The sequence below is a fragment of the Coccinella septempunctata genome, chromosome 7, assembly GCF_907165205.1.
Source record: "Coccinella septempunctata chromosome 7, icCocSept1.1, whole genome shotgun sequence".
Taxonomy (NCBI): domain Eukaryota; kingdom Metazoa; phylum Arthropoda; class Insecta; order Coleoptera; family Coccinellidae; genus Coccinella; species Coccinella septempunctata.
In genome coordinates this window covers 31,541,172-31,565,303 of record NC_058195.1, presented here as the reverse complement: position 1 = coordinate 31,565,303, position 24,132 = coordinate 31,541,172, and the positions used below count along the sequence as shown (strand labels likewise).

Genomic DNA, 24,132 nt, shown 5'->3' with positions numbered 1-24,132 from the left:
GACCCCCACCATTGGCGAAGGTCAGCATTATACTGAATAAATAATGTGTAAGCTCTATTCATATATAACATTATATAATGAGACAGAAAGAGGATCTGGCTTTATTTGATTGTAAGATGGAAGTCGAACAGCAACCATCTGTTTTATCAGTTGATAATTTAGATATGTTAGAAAATGAAAGATTTCCAAAACATGGAGATCTCTTTCCTGACAGTTGTCGAATTTTATTTGCCGGACCAAGTGGTTGTGGAAAATCCAATGCACTTTTGAGTTTACTGTTATCTCCGAATGGATTACGATTCAAAAATATATATATTTATTCTAAGAGTCTTTATCAACCGAAATATCAATTGTTGGAACAAGTGCTGAAAGGCGTGCCTGAAATAGGTTATCATCCATACAAGGAGAATGATGATATAATTGATCCTAATGACGCTGAAGAAAATTCTATCATTATTTTTGATGATGTTGTTGGAGATAAGCAAGATAAGATTAAAGCCTATTACTCTATGGGTCGACATAAGGCCATTGATGTGGCATTTCTATGTCAAACTTATGTTATGGCAAGCAAACACTTATGTCGTGATAACTTGAATGTTATTGTATTATTCAAACAAGATGATACTAATCTGAAACATGCATTCAATGAGCATGTCTCTCCGGATATGTCATATGAAGAGTTTAAACAACTGTGTGCATTCTGTTGGAATTCAACCAAATATGGATTCATTGTTATTGTTAAAAACTTTGATATTGATGGAGGACGCTATCGTCAAGGATTTGATAGGTTCATAAAAAAAAAATTCAGTCAAATATAAAAATTATGTAAATACATGAAATGCCCTCAGTATAGATCAAACTAAGCCGTAATGAAGAGTGCTATTGAGCAGCAGAGAAAACGTAAAATACAACAACTTATAAGAGATGTGAGAAAGAAGTTTCTCACATTCAAGCTAGGAAAAAATGAAGACGATCGATCAATTTCTCAATTATTTGATCCGATCACCAAACGACTAGATAGAATAGAATATAAGCAAACAGATGGTTTATTGAAGACTGTGAAACTCCATACAGCTCCAGTACAGCTCAAGACAGCTCAACTGACAGATCCAACACAGCTTCAGACAGATAAGCTGTCAGCTCTGAAACAGCATCAGACAGCAGGGCTGTCAGATTCCTCATATTTTTCAAAGGAAGATTTCTTTCCGGAAAACACTGAAGAAGAAGAAAGTCAAGAGACTCAGTATGAAAATGTGTACCAATCAAGTGTTGATGAATATTTGAAACAGTATCCAGTTGAATCTAGACATTATATTTCATCTATATTGTCATCCCCTGAACAAGATAATGTAGTCGATATCACATATGGGCCTAAATACGATTCTAAAATTTCTAAATGGTTCCTTGGTAACAAGGCTATCAGTTTTGATGGGAAAACTAGTGAGATTATAATAGACAATAATGAACGATTTCCCGGTACACCAGGGCTGTACAGACTGATATTCGATAAACAACCGACCGATTATACGAAAGAGGATTCACAATGTTATAAAACAGTTTTAAATTTGACAAACGTTCATAGGAGACAGTTTGATGCTACAAAGCAACGACGTGGATCAGCAGCATTTAAATGGGTTGAAATTATAAAACCTTTAACTTCAACTCAAGGAGGTAGTTTGTTGACATACAATGAAAAACCAATCGAGTATGTGTATTGGAATGATGTGAATGAACTAGTTGATAGATTACAATTACTTCATGCGTCAAGAGATGCAGGTAATACATCGGTGGATAATGAAATCCAATCTATTATCGAAGAACTGCGCGAAGCTAACATTATATATTAATAATGCAGTTTGAAATGATCAACAGTTCAAGAATGCCTCTCAGTAAGTTTGGTGGAACCTCACGAGGGCTGCAAAATAAATATAAACGTGAACGTACTGAAAGTCAAAGCTTCCCTTTAACTTCAGATGGTGATTATGATTTCGGTAATCGTAAGCTATGCAATGTGAGAATACCTACCGAAAAAAGTGATGTTGTGACTAAAGAAATTCTAGACAATGAATTGCTCAAAGTTATCAATTTAATGGGCGATTTAGGAATCAGAGTCCAAAGTATCAAAAACGAGTTGGAGCTCAGCCATGAGAAAATTATCTCCGATGTTTTATCCAACCAGGAAAAATGTCTTCAGGATTTGAAACAAGAACTGAGGGAAGATTTCAGATCATTTGTTATAAAGTTTAGTGAGAAGGTCACAAAGAATTGATTGAGATTTTAACTTTACGAATAGACTAGGTACAACTACAACTGACTCGATAGTTATCCTACTCAATAAAAAAAAAAGACCATTTCCAATGGAGCACTCAAAGGAGAAAGTTCAAGTGGTTAATGAGCTGCATAGACCAGCTAGAAAAAATTTCCCCCGAAGGCGTACTATCATCAAGGGTATAGATGATTTGTGGCAGAGTGATTTGATGCAAATGGACTCGTATGCTGATGAAAACAAAAATCATACATTTGTTCTCGTTGTGATTGATTGCTTTTCCAAATTTGTCTGGACTAAAGCATTGAAAACGAAATGTGCCGAAGAAGTTACTAAGGCGTTTTCGGAAATATTGAAACAGAGTAATAGAAGACCCAAGAACCTACAGACTGACCAAGGAAGAGAGTTTTTCAATTTTAAATTCAAAAACCTAATGAAAAAATATAAGATCAATCATTACAATACATATTCTGTGAAAAAAGCAGCAATTGTTGAACGAGTAATACGAACTCTTAAAGAAAAACTATTCAAGTATTTCAGTTTGAATGGAACATACTATTGGTTGCAAATCCTACCGAAAATTGTCGCTGATTACAATACAATTAAACATAGAACAATTGGAATGAGTTCTATTGAAGTAAATAAGTCAAATGAGAAACTCCTACTTAGAAGTCGGTACAATCACATCAAAATAGCTGGTAGAGGAAAATTTAAAGTTGGTGATACTGTGCGTATAAGTAAATTCAAACATGTTTTCTCTAAGGGTTATTTACCAAATTGGACAACAGAAATATTCAAAATCAGTAAGATACAAATTACTAATCCAGTAACTTACCTTCTTGATGACTTACAAGGTAATCCAATCCGAGGAGCTTTTTATGAGCCTGAACTGCAAAGCGCTTCAAACTCAGATATATATTTAGTTGAAAAAATTCTATGTGAGCGGGGAAACAAAGTACTTGTGAGATGGCTTGGATTCGATCAGTCACATGATTCATGGATAGATAAATCCAACCGTTTATAGAGATTTTTTAATTTAGTATCGCTTTGATCTTCAGTTCAGCAACATGTACTGTCAAGAGAGTGATTTTAATCCATCTCCATATTACGATTCTGAAATGATTGATATCGAAAAAAAATTTGTTTTGAATACAAATTTCAAAACAGGAGAATATAACATCGATTGTGGCTTAAGTAGTGCGAGAAACTATGAACCCTCAGTGAAGCTGTCAACGAATGAAGACTCTTTGATGTTTGGTGGAAAAATGTTCATTTCGTTTGATTACATGCAATGGATGATGCTTACTGAAATCCTCAACTTGAATGAAGCAAATGATATTCGATTTATTGATGATATTTCTGTTACAACCACAACTGTGAATGGATTCAAAATGATCATGATATCAAGGAAGGAAAATCATTTATATCTTATTAGCGACGATGTTGCTAAGATTCTAGAATTCAATAAAAGTTTTCTCAGAAATAGATTGGAAATGCTTATGAAACTTGATTTCAAATCTTATTATAAGAATTTTCTGATAACTATAACCAATATTAAAAAAGATAGTTCGAAATCCATAGAAGAACTAATAGGAATTTTTTGGCAGATCAATCCTTTTATTGAAAATTTGATATTATGTGAATGTATGATTTCAAATGAAAACAACATTCTTTGTGACATAGAGAAATATTTGTGAAGGATAATAAAAATACTTTTTATACATTTCTTAGTATTTATTTCATATACATATATATCCACATATTTACAATGTTGAATGGTTCATTTAACATATTTCATAAATAAAATATTTCAGAGTCCGAATCTGAAGATTCGGAATCGAAACAAAATGAGGATTTGTATAAATCTGGAGGTTCCCTTTCCAACTTTTCATATAAATATCTATAAATGGGGTACACAGAGGGATCGCTTAAGTATTTCAAAAAAGACAAATATTTAAGAGGAGGAGGATTATAAACTAAAACATTTTTATACATTTCAGAATCAATTGATTCAACACAATGAGAGTGACATTTACTTTAGTAAGAATTAATCAATATGGATTTTTTTAACAGCAATGCTCTTCTGTCAACATGATTTGAAAAATAATCATTCAGTTTACTGAACGTGTCCAAATAATGACAATGCGACATATTTTTCGCTGGCATATCTGTGTATTCCATAACATGAACTTTGATAGTAATTTCATTAATCGTACATACATATGAATCAGATTTGATTAAATTCCACTCAAAATGAAAATCTGCGTGATTTTCATCATCATCATCATCATCATCATCATCATCGCCCTCATTTGTCTTTGTCCACAATATGGATTTGCCACGGAACCAATCCATCATTAGATCATGATGAGGACCCAGTATCCATACTTCGATTATGTCAAAGGTTGGAATCAATCCCTGTAAGTACAATATGAATTGTCCCACAAGCATCCAATCCTTTATTGGAAACTGTTCAAATTCTTCATATTGTTGTGGAAACTTTTTGATGAATTTCTCAGACAAATTCGGGTCGTATGAGAAAGTTCTCTCAATGGCTGTCACAGCATAATTCATTATTATATTTCTCCCCCTCTCACCCTCTAGAATCTAGGATGATGATGGTATTCGATAATGACCCCAAGGTAGAGTACAATGTGAATTAGGTAGGATGTATCTTTTATCGTCTCTACTACACAATGCAATTTTCTCCTGCTCAATAGAAAAAACATCATGACATTTAGATATTATATTTCTTTGTCTTACTAATTTAGTGTTGGAATCAATCAAGCATTTCAAGTAGTCATCGAAAGAAAGGCTTTTAATCACATTCCGCTTTATGCCTTTCACTTTTTTTATTTCCTCTTTATCAACACGAAATGAGTACATTTTTGATCTTAATCCTACGAAATCGGTCATAATCTTACCATTATTCTCATCCTTCATCAAACCCAATACTTTTTTATTGACTTGAGGAATTCCATATGGATTTCCTTTAGGATAGTCAGATGTATCAAAGCGTGTGTAGCAATCTCGTTTTATGCACTCATAGGGATTTTGATTTGATACCTCATAAGTTAAACTATCAGTATCTACATAATTCAATATACTTTCTTTGAAATTAGGTTGGAAATAATCGTAATGAAATTCATACAAGCAAACCTTTGAAATGTCTAATACAGACATTCCTACATATATTGGTTTATCGATTGTGATTAAACGCTTTTGCAATTCAATAGCGACTAGATTTTCTCCGAAGATCATTCTATCCTTGTAGAAAGGGCTAGAAATCAAATTCATTGCACCATATCTGCCATACCATTTGTTGACCAATTTAACTTCTCTATGCTTCCGGACGTTTTCAATCGTTTTCCCATACACAGCATTAACCATTAATTTGAAAAGATTTTTTTCAAAATTGTTCTTTGCTGTCTGCCTCAAATGTGTATTTTTGTCAATATACATTTTGAGCCAGGCAGATTGTTTGAATTGAAGAACTCTATGGACTTTTTTCAAAACAAGTCCATGACTCAAGGCTTGTTTCAACGTCCTATAATGCACGATATAATTTTTTTTATGATAAAGAGTAGTTAATAATTTAGGCAACTTTGATCCAGGTGGGATACGTGATTCCGCACAGAATGGCAAGTCTTTGTGCTTGTCGTGTATTTCGGAGGGATATTCCAAATCAACCTCTAAAATATATCCCTCGGGAGCATCATCAGGTATTTGTGTAATATCTATATTTGTGTCTGTCCACTTGAATCCCCCATATGGCAAAAACTGACTCATAGCCCAACCATATAAGTTATTCACATCTAAGTAGAGTAAATACTTTTCAGGTTCATTAACATCGAATTTTGGCCCCATATATTTGTTATTAGCCGTAGAGTATCTGTTTGAACACTGACTTATTCCACCTCTTATACCGTTTTCTATGAATAGTAATATGTCAATATCTTTAATGATTTCTAATTTGATTTTTGTTGTTTTAAGCATACATTGAAAGGTATAACCCGGAAGGGTGTAAAAATGAATAGGATCTAATTCATACTCTTTTATACAGCTATTGCGAAATTGTTCAAACACATCGGCTAAAAGCATAATATCAGTTTTAAGATATAACATCATATAATCTTTCAATGATTGACAATTGAATGTGGACCATATTAGTTGAGCGTGTAGATATTGTTCATCACTTATCTCTTCATAATTCAATTTGTTGTAGAATTTCTCAATGGACGGTAGACATGTATCATTCAATTTATCAACACTACTAATATAGTCATAGGGAAACACACCTTTTTTAGTCAAAAGTTTGAATGCATCATCATTATAGTCGAAAAATTGTTTTTTCAATTCAATAAACTGATTCAATGAAAGATATGAGGCTAAATTCTCTAGCGAACTGTTGAGAAAACGTAAACTGTCAATGAACCTGAATTGTATTTGAGTATTTTCATCATATTTCGTAAAACTAATATATTTTTCTTTATTTAATGGTAGAAGAGAAACGCGGCCCTGTTTTGCAATCTCCTTTATAAGAAAATGTGCGTCATATCCACCTAGATTATGGAAAACTACTGGTATGATAAAAGACTTTTTGAAATTGAGATTACAACTATTGTGAGCCCACCCGCGGCACACTCCAGTAAAGTGATCATGGTCCATGACTATTTTATCATCCGCTTTGAATGTTTTCTCACATATATGGCATACAACTCGACTATGTGAACCAGTTGAGTTTATGGGTTTCACATGATTAATTATTTTGCATAACCTATCTGCAATCTCACACAATTTATTCGAGAACCATTCCATGCAATCAACCCCAGTATAGCTCTCATAATATGACGGTACAATGTCCTCATAAGAACTTTTCAAATAAAAACCTGCGCTGATAGGTTTGTGTTCTTGATACTTTAAACAACTCAAATTTATATCATTGATTGGTTTCAAATATGACTCAAAGTCACAATACATTACAAAAGGACTTCTCTGTTTGTATCTGTAATTTGTAAAACTAACATGAGACTTTTCTGGAAACTGTATGTGACATGGCTCATGATTCGAGCACAATTCGATATGTTTCCCTAGTTTTTCTTCTGTAGTGAAATAATTAAGACATTGATCGCATATGAACTTATTTTTCTTAGACTTACTAAGTTGTTTCGACACTAACCTCGACAAGTTCTTAATATACACATAATGATATTCTATTTTGGCATCAATAGGAGCATTTTTCCCATCATCAATATGGTTATATATATTCTGAATTAGAAGTAAATTGGCATGTCTTTGTGGAATTTTGGATTTGCAGATACGAGATGGAACTACAATGAAATCATCATTTTTAACCATTTGCAGTGAGAAAACATTCACTGAAACATTATTCAACATTTCAAACCTCTCTATATCTTTAAGTTTTATAGGAAAATCTATACCATCACAATTAAAAATAGTGCTTGGGTGGGGATATGATGACACTCTATCAGAGTGGGAAGATGCTGGATGTAAGCATGCAGTAATACTCCACAAAAAACAACATTGATCATTGTTTTTGATATTAATGCATGCTTTTTTGGCCGCAATTTTTTCAGGAAGATTGATGAATGAACTACCTCCATTACCCATTTCCACCTTATTCATATTGACTTCTAATGAAACAATTGATTGAAGAGCAAAACCACTCTCTTTCTCTTGAAATTCTTCAAGTTTTTGTTTGATTATGTTTAAAGCATTTCTTTCAAACCAATCGTTTAAATCTGTTCCCCCATCAATTGTTGCATTTTGTGTAGGGAAATATTTGAAATCGAGTAGCTCATCATCACCACTTTTTTTAATGAATTGTCCGCAAAATACTAAATTCACTTTAACAATTCCAATACTGCTTATTGCATTTCTAATTCTATGTTTGAAAAGATGAAATGCATCATCGAAAAATTCTTCAACGACCGTATGCTTTAAATTGATTATAACCCCAGTTCTTATTCTTGATTCAAATGCTGATTGAACATCCTCCCATTTCACCCGATTACTTCTTACACTTCGTATTCCCTCACCTCTATGCGCATCAAAGGATTTTAGTTGAATTTTGTATCTTTTCAAATGGCAAATGGCAGATTGAATGCTGAATTTTTGTCCGTGATGAGTATTTTTCATTAAATTTTTTAATAAACGAATATGTTTGTTAATCAAATTGATCCATTTTTTTCTAATCATGATGTCATTTTCGTGAAACAGAAGATTCATTGCATTATGGAATAAATCAATATTACATACCTCCATCTTCACAATTGGACAATCTCAAAGAGTTGAACTGGTTTATATTTCGGTATTTCCTTCACCCCAAGGAATTTGATTCCAAACCCAGCTCCACTGAATTCCTTTATGACTTGCTTCAGATGGTCGTTTGCTCGTTTCGGTAGAAATATACACTTTTCTTCCAACTCCAAGAGAATAGATTCCCCGAATCTAGTCTTCAGTAATTTTGCATCAATTATTCGATGGACTTCACCCACTATCAAATCCTTAAGTGATGCAATTGGTTTCTGGTGCTGTGAAAGTGAACCACACTGGTTAATTTTTGTCAGATCCATTGTTATAATTTTTATTGTTTTTTTTTATTTTATGCTGAAATAAATTTCAAATATTTAAGAATATTTCCATCGCTACAAAGTTTGAATACTTACATTGGAAAATGAGATTCGTCACAAAAATTCACTGAAGAAAAACAATTCCTTATTACTCTATGGACTGCAACAAACTCTGTGATATTTCTTTTTTCATCAAAGTCAGAGCAACTGAGAATTGAAGACTGATGTTGGAATGGCAGTTCTATTCTTTTTATATTCTTCTCGACCCTTTTTCCCCACCATCATGGCCCTTCTTACCATTCAAAAAAATAACCAGACTGTTTTCGTTATAAAAGATCTGCATCAAACGAATCTGAACTGAAGACCAATTAAATCTTTTATTTATTACGGTGAGAAACGCCACTCGACAGGTCTATCGAGAAGAATTAAGGGATAGCTCCGCCCTTTGTCATTAAACACAATAAACCTTCAGCCCCCATTAGCGGTCATAATGTACCAATTTTGGGACAAAGGGAATGAGTAAACCTGTCATTCTTATCACATGAGGCGGAATGCAGACTGACATCTTCGAATACCTATAGCACCAAAACTATTTCGAATGGGTAAAATTTACATTTTTATTACGGTTAGAATCCACAGGTATATTGGGGAGTAAAAGAGTGACCATTAATTCAGATAATTGTCATTTTATGATAAAAGACCCAAACTGATAGTTTTCTCGAAACATCCTCATAGATAAGAAAAAAAAACCCTGTCAAAGGAATCTCATCTATTATACTGAATTATTGCCGATCTTTATTTTTTTTTTTTCCGGCATGCAAAGACACCCTTATTTAAACAATAAAAGACCCAAACGTTTTTCTCGGAACATCTCCACAGATGAGAAAAAAAAAACCTCTGTCAAAGGAACAAAGAAACATTTCCAATTTTATCTATTATACGAAATCATGGACCACCTTTATAGCTTCTTCCTTTCACGCACACAGAGACACCACCCTTAATTAAACAACGATTTTTTCATCTAACTCTGAAAAATATTCATCAATCAATCTAATAACACACCAGTATAACATTTCATAATCCAACCACATAATGTTCAAGTACTCCGAATCATACTTTGTCGGATTACTCTTCATTCGCCATTGAAGTGGTTCAGAATCTGCTTACCTACCCTACTATCCTCGAACAAGACTGAAGAAATGAAGAATAAGCCTGTGAAGGTCCAGACGTGTGATGTGAAAAAAAATGGAGTCAAATCAGATGTTAATGAACCTGTAAACGTATGGGCGAAGAAATCATGGACGAGTCTCTTCAAGAAAGAGGAACCCACGACAAATGGAGAGTTAGTGACTGAACGCAGTGATGAGAAATTTAAATCGTTGGACACTGTTGAAAAAAGCAGAACTATTGATCCAGCCACTCACAGACTAGCAGGTTAGTTGTTGAAGAGACTTTGATTAAATTTTTTGAGTAGAAAAACGTTTTAGGTTTTACATAGTCAGTTGTTTGAGTTGAAGAATCAATTATTTTTGTTGTGATATCAATAAACTTTTTCTATATTTGTTACTCAACATTTCATTTTATTTCCAGAATTTCTATCGAACTTCGAAATTGATGGAAAAAGTGCTAATCTACAACCAAGAGGCTTAATCAATAGGAGCAATTATTGCTACATCAATTCGATTTTACAAGCCTTGCTGGCCTGCCCACCTTTATGCAATCTGCTGATAGGACTTTCGAAGAATTTGACGGAGAATGGACACGGCCTACCACCCATCATAAAGAACATGTAAGTTTTATAACAATCCGTCGCTTTGACAACATCTAAATCAATTTGAAATCTTCCAGGTGCAAATTCATCAATAAATTCGAGAAGCTGCCCGATTCCTACCTAAACCGTATATCGAAAAGGAACAAGAAGAAACAGGGGAGTTTCGACTTCTCCTGCGGCGACTCGATCGAAGCCTCTTCGATCTACACCATCCTGAATGATACCAGAAGCGACTCGTTTCTTGTCGAGGGACGTCAAGAGGACGCTGAGGAATTTTTGGGTCTACTGCTGAACGGACTGAAGGACGAAATGATGAATGTAAGTAGTCGAAATTATTGATTAATCGCATGACTCTTGGTTAAACATGATGAACGAGAACACTTGACTCGGTTTCGCAATTTTTAATTAAGATATTTGTTGATACGCGTGTTTCCGGTTTCATATCATTAAACTCATGTTGAAATCGGAGATAGGCGGAAATTTAATTGATCGTTTACAATTGGTATACTTTGTTTTTGGGCTGAGGATATTTCTAGGATTTTTCAAAGATCTAAACGTTTACCTTTATCACCTTTATGTACAATTTTTACATGATAGAAATCTACGAAGTGGTTGGGAGTTATACAGAGATTAGAGAAACCAGTTGTTGATTTAATCTGCAGAATAGATCTTTACCATTGAAAAATATTCATCTTAAATTCTTCTTATTGGTACATACGAGGATATATTGAAAAATTCTTAGTCTACTATAGAACCAAACAAAATTTCAATGTCAAAATATTTTATTAATCAACATACTCTCCTCTTAATTGGATATGCATTTATTACAAAGAACCTGCAACGTCTCTAGACCTTTCAAAAAGATGTTTCTTCTTGCTCTCAAAACCAGAACTCCACAGCTTTTATAACCTCCTCGTTGAAAGAAAATTTACGACCTTTTAAACGTTCTTCCTGTTGAGGAAAGAGATGATAGTCGGATGGAGCCAAATCTGGTGAATAAAGGGGGTGTTCTAGTAATTCAAACTCTTGATCACGGATTTTTTTCATGGCAACATTAGATTTGTGTGCAGGGGCGTTGTCCTGCAAAAACAAAACATCTTTGGATAGCTTTCCGGGTTTTTTCTCCTCAATTTTTTCCCGTAGAATGGTCAGAAATGTCTAATAGTAATCTCCGGTTATAGTTCTACCCTTATCCAAAAATCAATCATGGTTACTCCATGCCAATCCCAAAAAACTGAAACAAGAACTTTTCTTGCCGATTTTTGGACGATTTTGGGTCTTGAAGAACCAGAGTTTTGCCATTTCATCGATTTTTGCTTCGTTTCTGGATCGTAGAAATGTACCCAAATCTCATCCATAGTAACAATTAGGTCTACATCGTTTTCAAATCGAGCACAGATCGAACGCGATGCTTTTACCCTCGCACGCTTTAGGTCAACATTCAAACATTTGGGGATCCATTTTGCAGCAATTTTTCTCACGTCCAAATTGACGTAAACTATATGATGAACGCAATCGCATGAAATATTCAGTGCTTCAGATATCCGTTTTAGCCTAATTCGACGGTCTGATAAAATCATGTCATGAACTGCATCGATATTCTCGGAGACTCACACATAAACTGTCTTTTCCGATCGGTCATCATCTTCAATGGAAAATTTACCTCTTTTGAAGCTTGCAGTCCAATTTTTCACGGTCGCATACGGAGGATATTGATCATCAAGGATATTAAGCATATCTTCGTAAATCTGCTTACCCCGTAACCATTTTAAATACACGTACTTGACGATGGCTCGATACTCAAATTTTTCGATTTTCACAATTTCGGTGGACATCTTCTTTCTTTTGATTTATTGCGTAACTCTGGTTTACTTTTTTGACTTCAAACTTCACACTGACACTTCTGATGAGTTATTTTGTTCGTTGCTATGGTAACGCAATAATTTTTTATGCATGGAACTGGTCTATGCTAACTAGATATCAATACATCCTCTTGTATCGACATCGATTCATTCACTCTTTTAATCTGAATATTTAAGAAATACAAACTTCCTCTACCTCCAAAGTGAACTCAACTATAGTCTTTTAAAACTCCTCACAATTAAATTGCAGTTTAAATGAATGCTGAATTGAATTTTGAAAATGAAAATGATGTTATATGTACCAATAAGAAGAATTTAAGATCAATATTTTTTAATGGCAACAAATAGTTCAATTAAAATTGTGAAACTTAGTCAAGTATTTCCTTCTCTTCTTTTATTATTCGAATGTACGTGGTGTTTGGCATAAGTTCACATTATTACATTCAAAATATTATTGCTTGTCGTATCTCACAACTTTTTTTGTCCTTTCAGATAATCGAATCCTGCAAAACTGAGAACAAAATAGAAATGAATCACGACTCCGAAGACTGGAAACAAATGGGACCAAAGAACAAGCGTAACATCACGAGAAAGGTTCAATTCGACAAAACTCCAATCAGCGACATATTCGCCGGACTCTTGTGCTCAAAGATCCACAAAACGGGAGATGAATCCACAGAAAACATACAGCCGTTCCTGACTCTTCAGCTGAACATCAGGACGGCCAAAACCATCACGGAAGCCCTGGAACAGCTGACGATAAAGAATCAACTTGAAGGAATAACTTCGGCCAAGACGAATCAAAAGGTGGAAGCGTGGCAGCAGGTGCTGATCGAGAAACTGCCGGCTGTTCTTGTCCTCCATCTGCAATGTTTCCGTTACAATGGGAACGGATGCACGAAGATTATGAAGAAGGTGGAGTTCCCCATCGACCTCCAGGTTGATTCCAAGATCCTGTCGGGAAAACCTAGCAGTTCTTCAGAGAAACAGTACAAGCTTTTCGCTGTCGTTTACCATGAAGGTAAAGAGGCCAGCAAGGGACACTATGTGGCGGACGCGTTCCTTTCTGGACATCGTACTTGGTTGAGGTTTGACGATGCAAAAGTGAGATCAGTGTCAGTGGAAAGTGTTTTGAAACCGCATGGAGACAGAGTTCCTTATCTTTTATTTTATAAAAGAGGTGATATAGTTTAAGGTGTATAAATTGAACTATAGAATAATAAATTTGTACATATTAGCGAAAAGGATCGACTAAAATTGTTTTTTGTTATTTTATGAGTAATGTATTGTAAATCTGAAAAATTATAATTATATTTATGATGTTATGTAAAAATATACTATATTTTAATAAACAGACTTTATAATATATTTCCTCAGTTTTATTGAGCAGAATTTCCCCGGAATGAACGATTGAAAAAAGCCTAAATTAGCAGTGAATGAAAAAAAAAACATAGACTAAAAGATAATCTATATAATAATAAAAGAGGATCTATGGTTTACTTCAAAATGCTTTATTTGTTGTGTTTATTATTGTAAGGGCAAGGTTTATACAGGGTGTCCCGTAAAGACCACGTCAATCTAAAACGGAAAGTAGATCAGAATGTACTCAACCTGATGTGAAAAAATCGTTCATATGAAAGTCTCACAGTTTTCGAGATATTTGATGTTTTATGAAAATGTTGAATTTTTTCACTTAAACTGCTTTCTCTCTTGCGGAAGCTACAATTAAATACTTTTCGTATCAGTTTTTTTCCGTAAATTTTGTTGAATGATTACTCCAATTCATGCAATGAAAAATACCACGAAATATTATACAGGGATTCTGGAAAAAAAAATTGAAATTCATGTTCTGAAGGAAGTGTTTTTTTGTGCTGAATTCTATCTGACGTGGTATAAAAAAAAATACACTAGACCTTTTCTGCATATTACGTTGAAAAGTTGCCTATTCTGTGAGGATTCCGAACAGGTAAAATACAGGTGATAACCTTCGTCACGAAAAAAGATATTTGAATGTTTATCGAGAATGGAACATTTCTATGAAAAACTGCTTTTCTCACCTTTTCCATAAATACTTTAATTTTGCACTTCCTGCTGAAAATAATAAATCAACAAATCAACAAAATGTTATTAAGATGCTAATTCACTGAATGAGTTTTATTATTTCTTTTTCTTTGCCTAAAGAACTCTCGAACATCGATATGATGTGATGCGATTCAATGATTCACCAGACTTAAATCCTCTGGAATTTTTTACTGGGGTTTTTTGAAAAAAGGAAATTTATTCGAATCCTATAAGAGATGAAGCACACCGCATTCGTATTTCAGCAGCCAAAATAGCGGGGAGAAGTTTGTATGGTTTTAAAAAAGGTATTTCTCAATAGATGATGGGCATGTATTAGCGAAGAGGGTGGTCATTTTGAGCATTTGCTCTCATAAGAATCCTGAATTTTTATTATTGATATTTTTATGAAGTTTCTTCACAATAGATTTGTGGATGTTGAAGGTCCTGTGCGTTATTATTATTATATCATTGCAATTAAAGAAAAAAACAGAATAATTTCATTTTATAAGAAATTTAGGGACTAACTGACATTTTTCAAGCGAATCATTCAATATGTTACAGCAGAATCTGCAAAATGAAAGAATTTGTGGAAAAGGTGACAAAATCAGTTTTTCACAGAAATGCTCCATTCTCGATAAACATTCAAATATCTTTTTTCGTGACGAAGGTTATCACCCGTATTTTACCTTTTCGGAATCCTCACAAAATGGGCAACTTTTCAACGTAATATGCAGAAAAGGTCTAGTGTCTTTTTTTTATACCACGTCAGATAGAATTCAGCACAAAAAAACACTTCCTTCAGAACATGAATTTTAATTTTTTTTTTCAGAATCCCTGTATAATATTTTGTGGTATTTTTCATTGCATGAATTGAGGTAATCATTCAACAAAATTTACGGAAAAAAAACTGATTCGAAAAGTATTTAATGGTAGCTTCCGCAAGAGAGAAAGCATTTCAAGTGAAAAAATTCGACATTTTCATAAAACATCAAATATCTCGAAAACTGTGAAACTTTCATATGAACGATTTTTTCACATCAGTTAGAGCACATTCTGATCTACTTTTCGTTTTCGTTTGACGTGGTCTTTACGGGACACCCTGTATAACAAATTATTCCCAAAAAAAATTGTAGAGTACAGAAAAAAAGGCATTCCTTTTTCTTACGACCAATCGAGCAATCATAGAGTACTTATAGGTTTTCATATGCCACATTGTCACACAATCACGATGAGTTAGTTATTATTATTTACCCTAGAAATAATTTAAATGGCAAAACTAGGTTTGCCGGGTTAGCTAGTCTATATATAATAATAAAAGAGGGTCTATGATTTACTTCAAAATGCTTTATTGTTCAAACGATTGCACCAAATTGGACAATTCTTTATTTGTTGTGTTTATTATTGTTAGGGCAAGGTTTATATAACTAAATATTCCGAAAAAAAATTGTACAGAACAGAAAAAAAGGCATTCCTTTTTCTTACGACCAATCGAGCAATCATAGAGTACTTATAGGTTTTCATATGCCACATTGTCACACAATCACGATGAGTTAGTTATTATTATCTACCCTAGAAATAATTTAAATGGCAAAACAAGGTTTGCCGGGTCAGCTAGTATGTAATAAACTCCTTAGCCTTCTTATGACCAAGAATTGCGAAAGTTTAAAACTGGAAAAGAAATAAAACTATTGTAAATAGCATATTTCTCAAGAAAATTATCATGAGTTTTCTCTCTCATCAAGAAAATGAATAGTGACAAAAAATTTTATTATCTCATGAATAATGAATATTTTTCTATTATCCATTGTGTTTCATATGTTGGAGGACTTCGAATTGAATCTTAGTGAATATCTTGAATAGAAATGGACAACAAACTTTTTGGAAAAACATTCCCTGTGATTTATTATTGAAAAAGACCCGAAATATTTGAGTTAAAAACTGTTTTTTCTGAAAATCTCAATTTTAATGAAAGTTTACTCTACATTGACTGTATAACTTTTTTTTTATATTCTCTCGGGAAGGTTTTGAACGAAACAAGACACATTAAATGGAAGTAAAATTCAGGATTTCACCGAATCTTATGTGGAAGAAGAGAAATGAACCATTTTCAAAATACTGAAATGCTGATTTAAAACTTTCGTTCTCCACCGTGGAAAAATGCTGTGTTGCTCTGATGAGGCCAAATGAGGTCGAAACCATGGTCAGCATCTGCTTTTCTTCGGTGGAGCGTACTCCATTTGGGGCCTTGACGATGGCAAATTGGCTAGCTCAATTCAGATCGTAACACTTGTCGATATTCATATCGTCGGGTGGTATGCATCTGAATTTATCCTCAATAATGTTTAAGTTCACCCATATTAACTTTCTTGACCGAAATATTGGGAAATGAATTAAGACTCTTTTATCTGTATAATCCGTTCATTGAAATTTCTTAGAAAATGGGTAGGTAGGTAATAGTTCCGATTAACGGCGGTAAAGGGATACAAACCCTTCGGAGAATGACCATTTTCAAAAGGGATGTGGTGTAATTATGAATATCGATAAGAAATAGAATTCAGAAAAATAATAAAACGTTAAGTCTGAAAAGACATGCTTTTCAAAAGAAATGAGTTATGGAACAATATTGTTTGATTTTATGAAGGGCAAAAGGGTTCCTTCAGAGAAATCGATAATGAAGATGTTAAGCTTACGAGTAATATAGGTACCTGAATAAACTGTTCAATTACGTATCCTTCAGATTAGTTGACTGTTCAAAATCATTTTTCATGATATAATATACAGGGTGTCCAAAAACTATTCGTTAAATATAGAACAAAACTAGGAGAATAAACTCTGTAATCTATCCAAGTCATAGATTACCTATGACCTGAAAAACTGCATTTTATTGCTCAATAAGGTTTTTTAACTACCTTCCAACGAATATCAGGAAAGAGAGAAATTTTGTAGTGTTTTAAAAAACCATATTGTCCTTAATTTTGAGAATAGAACCATATAGCATTGAAGAATTTTTTTCCGCATGTTACAGATTGAGATGAATATGTTTGTTACCTATATATTGTGTTTTTAGATTAGTTCAAATTTTGAATGTGACGTATTTTCTTTTCATTTGTACCTTTGTTGAGCTGCAGTGATGTGAAAATAAAGTTATCTATATATCTATCTATCTAGTGAATCAAACGTCACACCACGATAGAGTAGACCAAATATTATCGAATGACACCAACATTAGTTCAACGAAAATGCACCGTTTCCAAAATAATCAGAATTTTATTAAAATACCTAAAGTTGTCGATTTTCGAAATATTTTTCTTGATCACAGGGCCAGTTTATGAAGAAGGATATCGATTTTAAATTATATTGAACTAAGATGGCATTTATGCCTCCTTTGGGTCCTTCATTTATTGTAAATTTTTGAGGAATTTTGGTCAATAAACTAAACTGAACTAAGTTTATTGTTTTATCTCCCCTTATTGAAATTATTTCAAGTAGTTGATCAATAACCTAAGTAAATCTAAATTAAAACAATTGTTTTTTTTACATGATTTTCATTACTCAAGATAAACCCCCTCTATAGGGGTGATAATATGGGAAAAAAACGCTATCCTTCCACAAATTGGCCTTGTGATTGAAAATCAGCAACTTTAGGTTAGGTTTATTTCAGAAACGGTACATTTTCGCTCAACTAATGTTGGTGCCATTCAATATTTGATCTACTCTATCGTGGTATGACGTTTGATTCACTAGTTTTTGGACACCCTGTATACCTACCTATTATTTTAAAGTCTTAAGTTTTGATATTCAATTGTTTTTACTACTTAGAAGTATGAGGATTTAAGATTAGTTACCTAATCTTTTCGAACACAAGATATCACCCCCCGTCTTCCAGTTTTTTTAATTTAAACATTACGTACCATGAAAAATACCAAAAAAAAGAATCAAACGCTTGAAACTAAGTTTGACGAAAGTTTTGTAATATGAAATTGTTCTTCATATTTTCTCTCATAATGCGACGTTCTCGATTAATTTGATGTTGAAAAATTGAAAAGTATCTGTGAATTTTTAAAAATTGGGTACTTTGGCTGATTACAACTCTTTTTAGAAGATATACAGATGTGTCACCAGTAAACTAATAACCCAAATTGAGTTATTAGATCACCTATCTCCTTATGAAAATTCAAAATTACTAAATCTATTCATCAGGGTCGAATCGAAAAAAATGATATGGGAAAAGAGCGTTTTTTTAACTCAAGAATCTACTTATGAAATTATTGTACGAGTTAAAGACTTACCCTGTATAGATTTAAAAAAATATGGAAAACTGCAAATTTCACACAATTCAACTATTCATTTTAGGCCTTAAATTGTTTCAAAAAAATTAAGAGTACCTATCCACTAATCCAACAGGCAAAAAAAGTTTAGGGCATACCGTTTGAGTCAAATAGAAAAGAATATGATAAATATTGAAGAATTAGATTTCATTGAAATGATTCCTTTTCTTCGACGAAACTTACATCTTAGAAGAGTTCCGGTATGTTCCATTTTTGAATTTTACGCGATAAAATAATAAAAATGATTTGTGACGAAAACGAAAATACAAAAATTAGATGAAATAAAACTCAATTTTTCTAGAAAAATATCAGTATGCGCTTTTAACTGAAGAAATAGATATTGTAATATCTATTATCAAATATAGAATAACAACATTTGAAATCGAAAAGTAGTCAGATTTCCAAATTGTGCGCAAGGGGGCGGTCCCAACCCCAGGTAGAAGCATGATGCCATTGGTCAGAAACGACGAAATTAGGTAGAAAGGTAGAAACGGTAGCGTGCTATATAACCTAGCAGTCATTTTTCGGTCAGTCAGTTGAGTTAACCTTAATGGTGTTAAGATTGTTTAGACTGTTTGAATACTCGCAAGTTTTCGAATATTATAAACGAACTTTAAGGTGATATTACAGTGTTGTGATTGATGATTGATGAATTTTCAAGTTATGGATGTAAGTAATTCTTTTTTTTTATCTCTAGTCAGTTGGTTGCTATTCAATAATTTGTTTGTTGTTCAGATTTTCTGTTTCAAACAGGTATGTGTTATTTTTTTATTTGAAAATGATCATGTACCTATATGGTAGTATCTCTAGAAGTTCAAAGATATTTTCAGCACTTTGAATATAACATTATATCAACTTCAATATCTGAAATGACATTAATATTTATTTTATTTTCAGAATATGCAGTTTTTAGATATAACAGGGTTGGAAGTGGACGAGATTCGTCACATAAATTCTTGTCTGTCCGATACCCCTCAAAGAATCTCCTTGCCTTGGACTCTCAAGAAGAAATCTCCCCAAAGTGAGTATTGTGATGTATTTTTCAATAATAATATCCTTGCAAATGTAGTCCAAGAAAGATTTGTTGTAACTAGAAATTTAATAATCGACTTATTTTCAGAAAAATTACACAGAAAACCAAATGCAGCAGTCGAATGTAAGAAGCCGTCAGACGTTGATGAAGAAACACTGATCTCATACGACAATGCTATATCTGTTGATACACCCACTTCTAAGACGGATCATTTCATTCCCACACAAGTTTCTACAACGGCTGACAAAGAAACAGTTCCCTCCAATGAAATTGCGGAAGAACTTCGCAATTCACCGAGTGCCCCAATATCGAACCTGATCGAAAGTAATACCGAAGTGATGCCTGTTAAAGTTGAAAATATTGTGGCAACATCCTCGAACAAGACTGAAGAAATGAAGAATAAGCCTGTGAAGGTCCAGACGTGTGATGTGAAAAAAAATGGAGTCAAATCAGATGTTAATGAACCTGTAAACGTATGGGCGAAGAAATCATGGACGAGTCTCTTCAAGAAAGAGGAACCCACGACAAATGGAGAGTTAGTGACTGAACGCAGTGATGAGAAAGTTAAATCGTTGGACATTGTTGAAAAAAGCAGAACTATTGATCCAGCCACTCACAGACTAGCAGGTTAGTTGTTGAAGAGACTTTGATTAAATTTTTTGAGTAGAAAAACGTTTAGGTTTTACATAGTCAGTTGTTTGAGTTGAAGAATCAATTATTTTTGTTGTGATATCAATAAACTTTTTCTATATTTGTTACTCAACATTTCATTTTATTTCCAGAATTTCTATCGAACTTCGAAATTGATGGAAAAAGTGCTAATCTTCAACCAAGAGGCTTAATCAATAGGAGCAATTATTGCTACATCAATTCGATTTTACAAGCTTTGCTGGCCTGCCCACCTTTATGCAATCTGCTGATAGGACTTTCGAAGAATTTGACGGAGAATGGACACGGCCTACCACCCATCATAAAGAACATGTAAGTTTTATAACAATCCGTCGCTTTGACAGCATCTAAATCAATTTGAAATCTTCCAGGTGCAAATTCATCAATAATTTCGAGAAGCTGCCCGATTCCTACCTAAACCGTATATCGAAAAGGAACAAGAAGAAACAGGGGAGTTTCGACTTCTCCTGCGGCGACTCGATCGAAGCCTCTTCGATCTACACCATCCTGAATGATACCAGAAGCGACTCGTTTCTTGTCGAGGGACGTCAAGAGGACGCTGAGGAATTTTTGGGTCTACTGCTGAACGGACTGAAGGACGAAATGATGAATGTAAGTAGTCGAAATTATTGATTAATCGCATGACTCTTGGTTAAACATGATGAACTAGAACACTTGACTCGGTTTCGCAATTTTTAATTAAGATATTTGTTGATACGCGTGTTTCCGGTTTCATATCATTAAACTCATGTTGAAATCGGAGATAGGCGGAAATTTAATTGATCGTTTACAATTGGTATACTTTGTTTTTGGGCTGAGGATATTTCTAGGAATTTTCAAAGATCTAAACGTTTACCTTTATCACCTTTATGTACAAATTTTACATGATAGAAATCTACGAAGTGGTTGGGAGTTATACAGAGATTAGAGAAACCAGTTGTTGATTCAATCTGCAGAATAGATCTTTACCATTGAAAAATATTCATCTTAAATTCTTCTTATTGGTACATACGAGGATATATTGAAAAATTCTTAGTCTACTATAGAACCAAACAAAATTTCAATGTCAAAATATTTTATTAATCAACATACTCTCCTCTTAATTGGATATGCATTTATTACAAAGAACCTGCAACGTCTCTAGACCTTTCAAAAAGATGTTTCTTCTTGCTCTCAAAACCAGAACTCCACAGCTTTTATAACCTCCTCGTTGAAAGAAAATTTACGACCTTTAAAACGTTCTTTCTGTTGAGGAAAGAGATGATAGTCGGATGGAGCCAAATCTGGTGAATAAAGGGGGTGTTCTAGTAATTCAAACTCTTGATCACGGATTTTTTTCATGGCAACATTAGATTTGTGTGCAGGGACGTTGTCCTGCAAAAACAAAACACCTTTGGATAGCTTTCCGGGTTTTTTCTCCTCAATTTTTTCCCGTAGAATGGTCAGAAATGTCTAATAGTAATCTCCGGTTATAGTTCTACCCTTATCCAAAAAATCAATCATGGTTACTCCATGCCAATCCCAAAAAACTGAAACAAGAACTTTTCTTGCCGATTTTTGGACGATTTTGGGTCTTGAAGAACCAGAGTTTTGCCATTTCATCGATTTTTGCTTCGTTTCTGGATCGTAGAAATGTACCCAAATCTCATCCATAGTAACAATTAGGTTTAAGAATTCTACATCGTTTTCAAATCGAGCACAGATCGAACGCGATGCTTTTACCCTCGCACGCTTTAGGTCAACATTCAAACATTTGGGGATCCATTTTGCAGCAATTTTTCTCACGTCCAAATTGACGTAAACTATATGATGAACGCGTTCGCATGAAATATTTAGTGCTTCAGATATCCGTTTTAGCCTAATTCGACGGTCTGATAAAATCATGTCATGAACTGCATCGATATTCTCGGAGACTCACACATAAACTGTCTTTCCCGATCGGTCATCATCTTCAATGGAAAATTTACCTCTTTTGAAGCTTCAGTCCAATTTTTCACGGTCGCATACGGAGGACATTGATCATCAAGGATATTAAGCATATCTTCGTAAATCTGCTTACCCCGTAACCATTTTAAATACACGTACTTGACGATGGCTCGATACTCAAATTTTTCGATTTTCACAATTTCGGTGGACATCTTCTTTCTTTTGATTTATTGCGTAACTCTGGTTTACTTTTTTGACTTCAAACTTCACACTGACACTTCTGATGAGTTATTTTGTTCGTTGCTATGGTAACGCAATAATTTTTTATGCATGGAACTGGTCTATGCTAACTAGATATCAATACATCCTCTTGTATCGACATCGATTCATTCACTCTTTTAATCTGAATATTTAAGAAATACAAACTTCCTCTACCTAGAAAGTGAACTCAACTATAGTCTTTTAAAACTCCTCACAATTAAATTGCAGTTTAAATGAATGCTGAATTGAATTTTGAAAATGAAAATGATGAATTTAAGATCAATATTTTTTAATGGCAACAAATAGTTCAATTAAAATTGTGAAACTTAGTCAAGTATTTCCTTCTCTTCTTTTATTATTCGAATGTACGTGGTGTTTGGCATAAGTTCACATTATTACATTCAAAATATTATTGCTTGTCGTATCTCACAACTTTTTTTGTCCTTTCAGATAATCGAATCCTGCAAAACTGAGAACAAAATAGAAATGAATCACGACTCCGAAGACTGGAAACAAATGGGACCAAAGAACAAGCGTAACATCACGAGAAAGGTTCAATTCGACAAAACTCCAATCAGCGACATATTCGGCGGACTCTTGTGCTCAAAGATCCACAAAACGGGAGATGAATCCACAGAAAACATACAGCCGTTCCTGACTCTTCAGCTGAACATCAGGACGGCCAAAACCATCACGGAAGCCCTGGAACAGCTGACGATAAAGAATCAACTTGAAGGAATAACTTCGGCCAAGACGAATCAAAAGGTGGAAGCGTGGCAGCAGGTGCTGATCGAGAAACTGCCGGCTGTTCTTGTCCTCCATCTGCAATGTTTCCGTTACAATGGGAACGGTTGCACGAAGATTATGAAGAAGGTGGAGTTCCCCATCGACCTCCAGGTTGATTCCAAGATCCTGTCGGGAAAACCTAGTAGTTCTTCAGAGAAACAGTACAAGCTTTTCGCTGTCGTTTACCATGAAGGTAAAGAGGCCAGCAAGGGACACTATGTGGCGGACGCGTTCCATTCTGGACATCATACTTGGTTGAGGTTTGACGATGCAAAAGTGAGGTCAGTGTCAGTGGAAAGTGTTTTGAAACCGCATGGAGACAGAGTTCCTTATCTTTTATTTTATAAAAGAGGTGATATAGTTTAAGGTGTATAAATTGAACTATAGAATAATAAATTTGTACATATTAGCGAAAAGGATCGACTAAAATTGTTTTTTGTTATTTTATGAGTAATGTATTGAAAATCTGAAAAATTTTAATTATATTTATGATGTTATGTAAATATATACTATATTTTAATAAACAGACTTTATAATATATTTCCTCAGTTTTATTGAGCAGAATTTCGCCGGAAT

The 24,132-nt window shown here is 33.9% G+C and overlaps 2 protein-coding genes across 2 annotated transcripts; both read left to right on the top strand.

Annotated features, from left to right (window-relative positions):
- The first annotated feature begins 10,045 nt into the window (after positions 1 to 10,045).
- LOC123317813 (ubiquitin carboxyl-terminal hydrolase 10-like) lies at positions 10,046 to 13,686 on the top strand. Its single transcript, XM_044904423.1, has 4 exons — positions 10,046 to 10,293; positions 10,450 to 10,648; positions 10,708 to 10,948; positions 12,985 to 13,686. Exons 1-4 carry the CDS (start codon positions 10,059 to 10,061, stop codon positions 13,684 to 13,686), a joined length of 1,377 nt encoding a protein of 458 aa, XP_044760358.1. The 5' UTR covers positions 10,046 to 10,058.
- A 5,220-nt stretch (positions 13,687 to 18,906) lies between these two features.
- LOC123317812 (ubiquitin carboxyl-terminal hydrolase 10-like) lies at positions 18,907 to 23,975 on the top strand. Its single transcript, XM_044904422.1, has 6 exons — positions 18,907 to 19,550; positions 19,779 to 19,902; positions 20,002 to 20,541; positions 20,697 to 20,895; positions 20,955 to 21,195; positions 23,221 to 23,975. Exons 1-6 carry the CDS (start codon positions 19,530 to 19,532, stop codon positions 23,920 to 23,922), a joined length of 1,827 nt encoding a protein of 608 aa, XP_044760357.1. The 5' UTR covers positions 18,907 to 19,529; the 3' UTR covers positions 23,923 to 23,975.
- The last annotated feature ends 157 nt before the right edge of the window (positions 23,976 to 24,132 follow it).

What these genes read in the sequence shown, in the direction of transcription:
- LOC123317812 (XM_044904422.1), top strand. Translation starts at nt 19,530, where the DNA reads ATGAATTTTCAAGTTATGGAT. An exon ending in AGCCACTCACAGACTAGCAG is followed by an intron (nt 20,542 to 20,696) that starts GTTAGTTGTTGA and finishes TTTTATTTCCAG; the next exon opens with AATTTCTATCGAACTTCGAA. An exon ending in TGAAGGACGAAATGATGAAT is followed by an intron (nt 21,196 to 23,220) that starts GTAAGTAGTCGA and finishes TTGTCCTTTCAG; the next exon opens with ATAATCGAATCCTGCAAAAC.
- LOC123317813 (XM_044904423.1), top strand. Translation starts at nt 10,059, where the DNA reads ATGAAGAATAAGCCTGTGAAGGTCCAGACGTGTGATGTGAAAAAAAAT. An exon ending in AGCCACTCACAGACTAGCAG is followed by an intron (nt 10,294 to 10,449) that starts GTTAGTTGTTGA and finishes TTTTATTTCCAG; the next exon opens with AATTTCTATCGAACTTCGAA. An exon ending in TGAAGGACGAAATGATGAAT is followed by an intron (nt 10,949 to 12,984) that starts GTAAGTAGTCGA and finishes TTGTCCTTTCAG; the next exon opens with ATAATCGAATCCTGCAAAAC.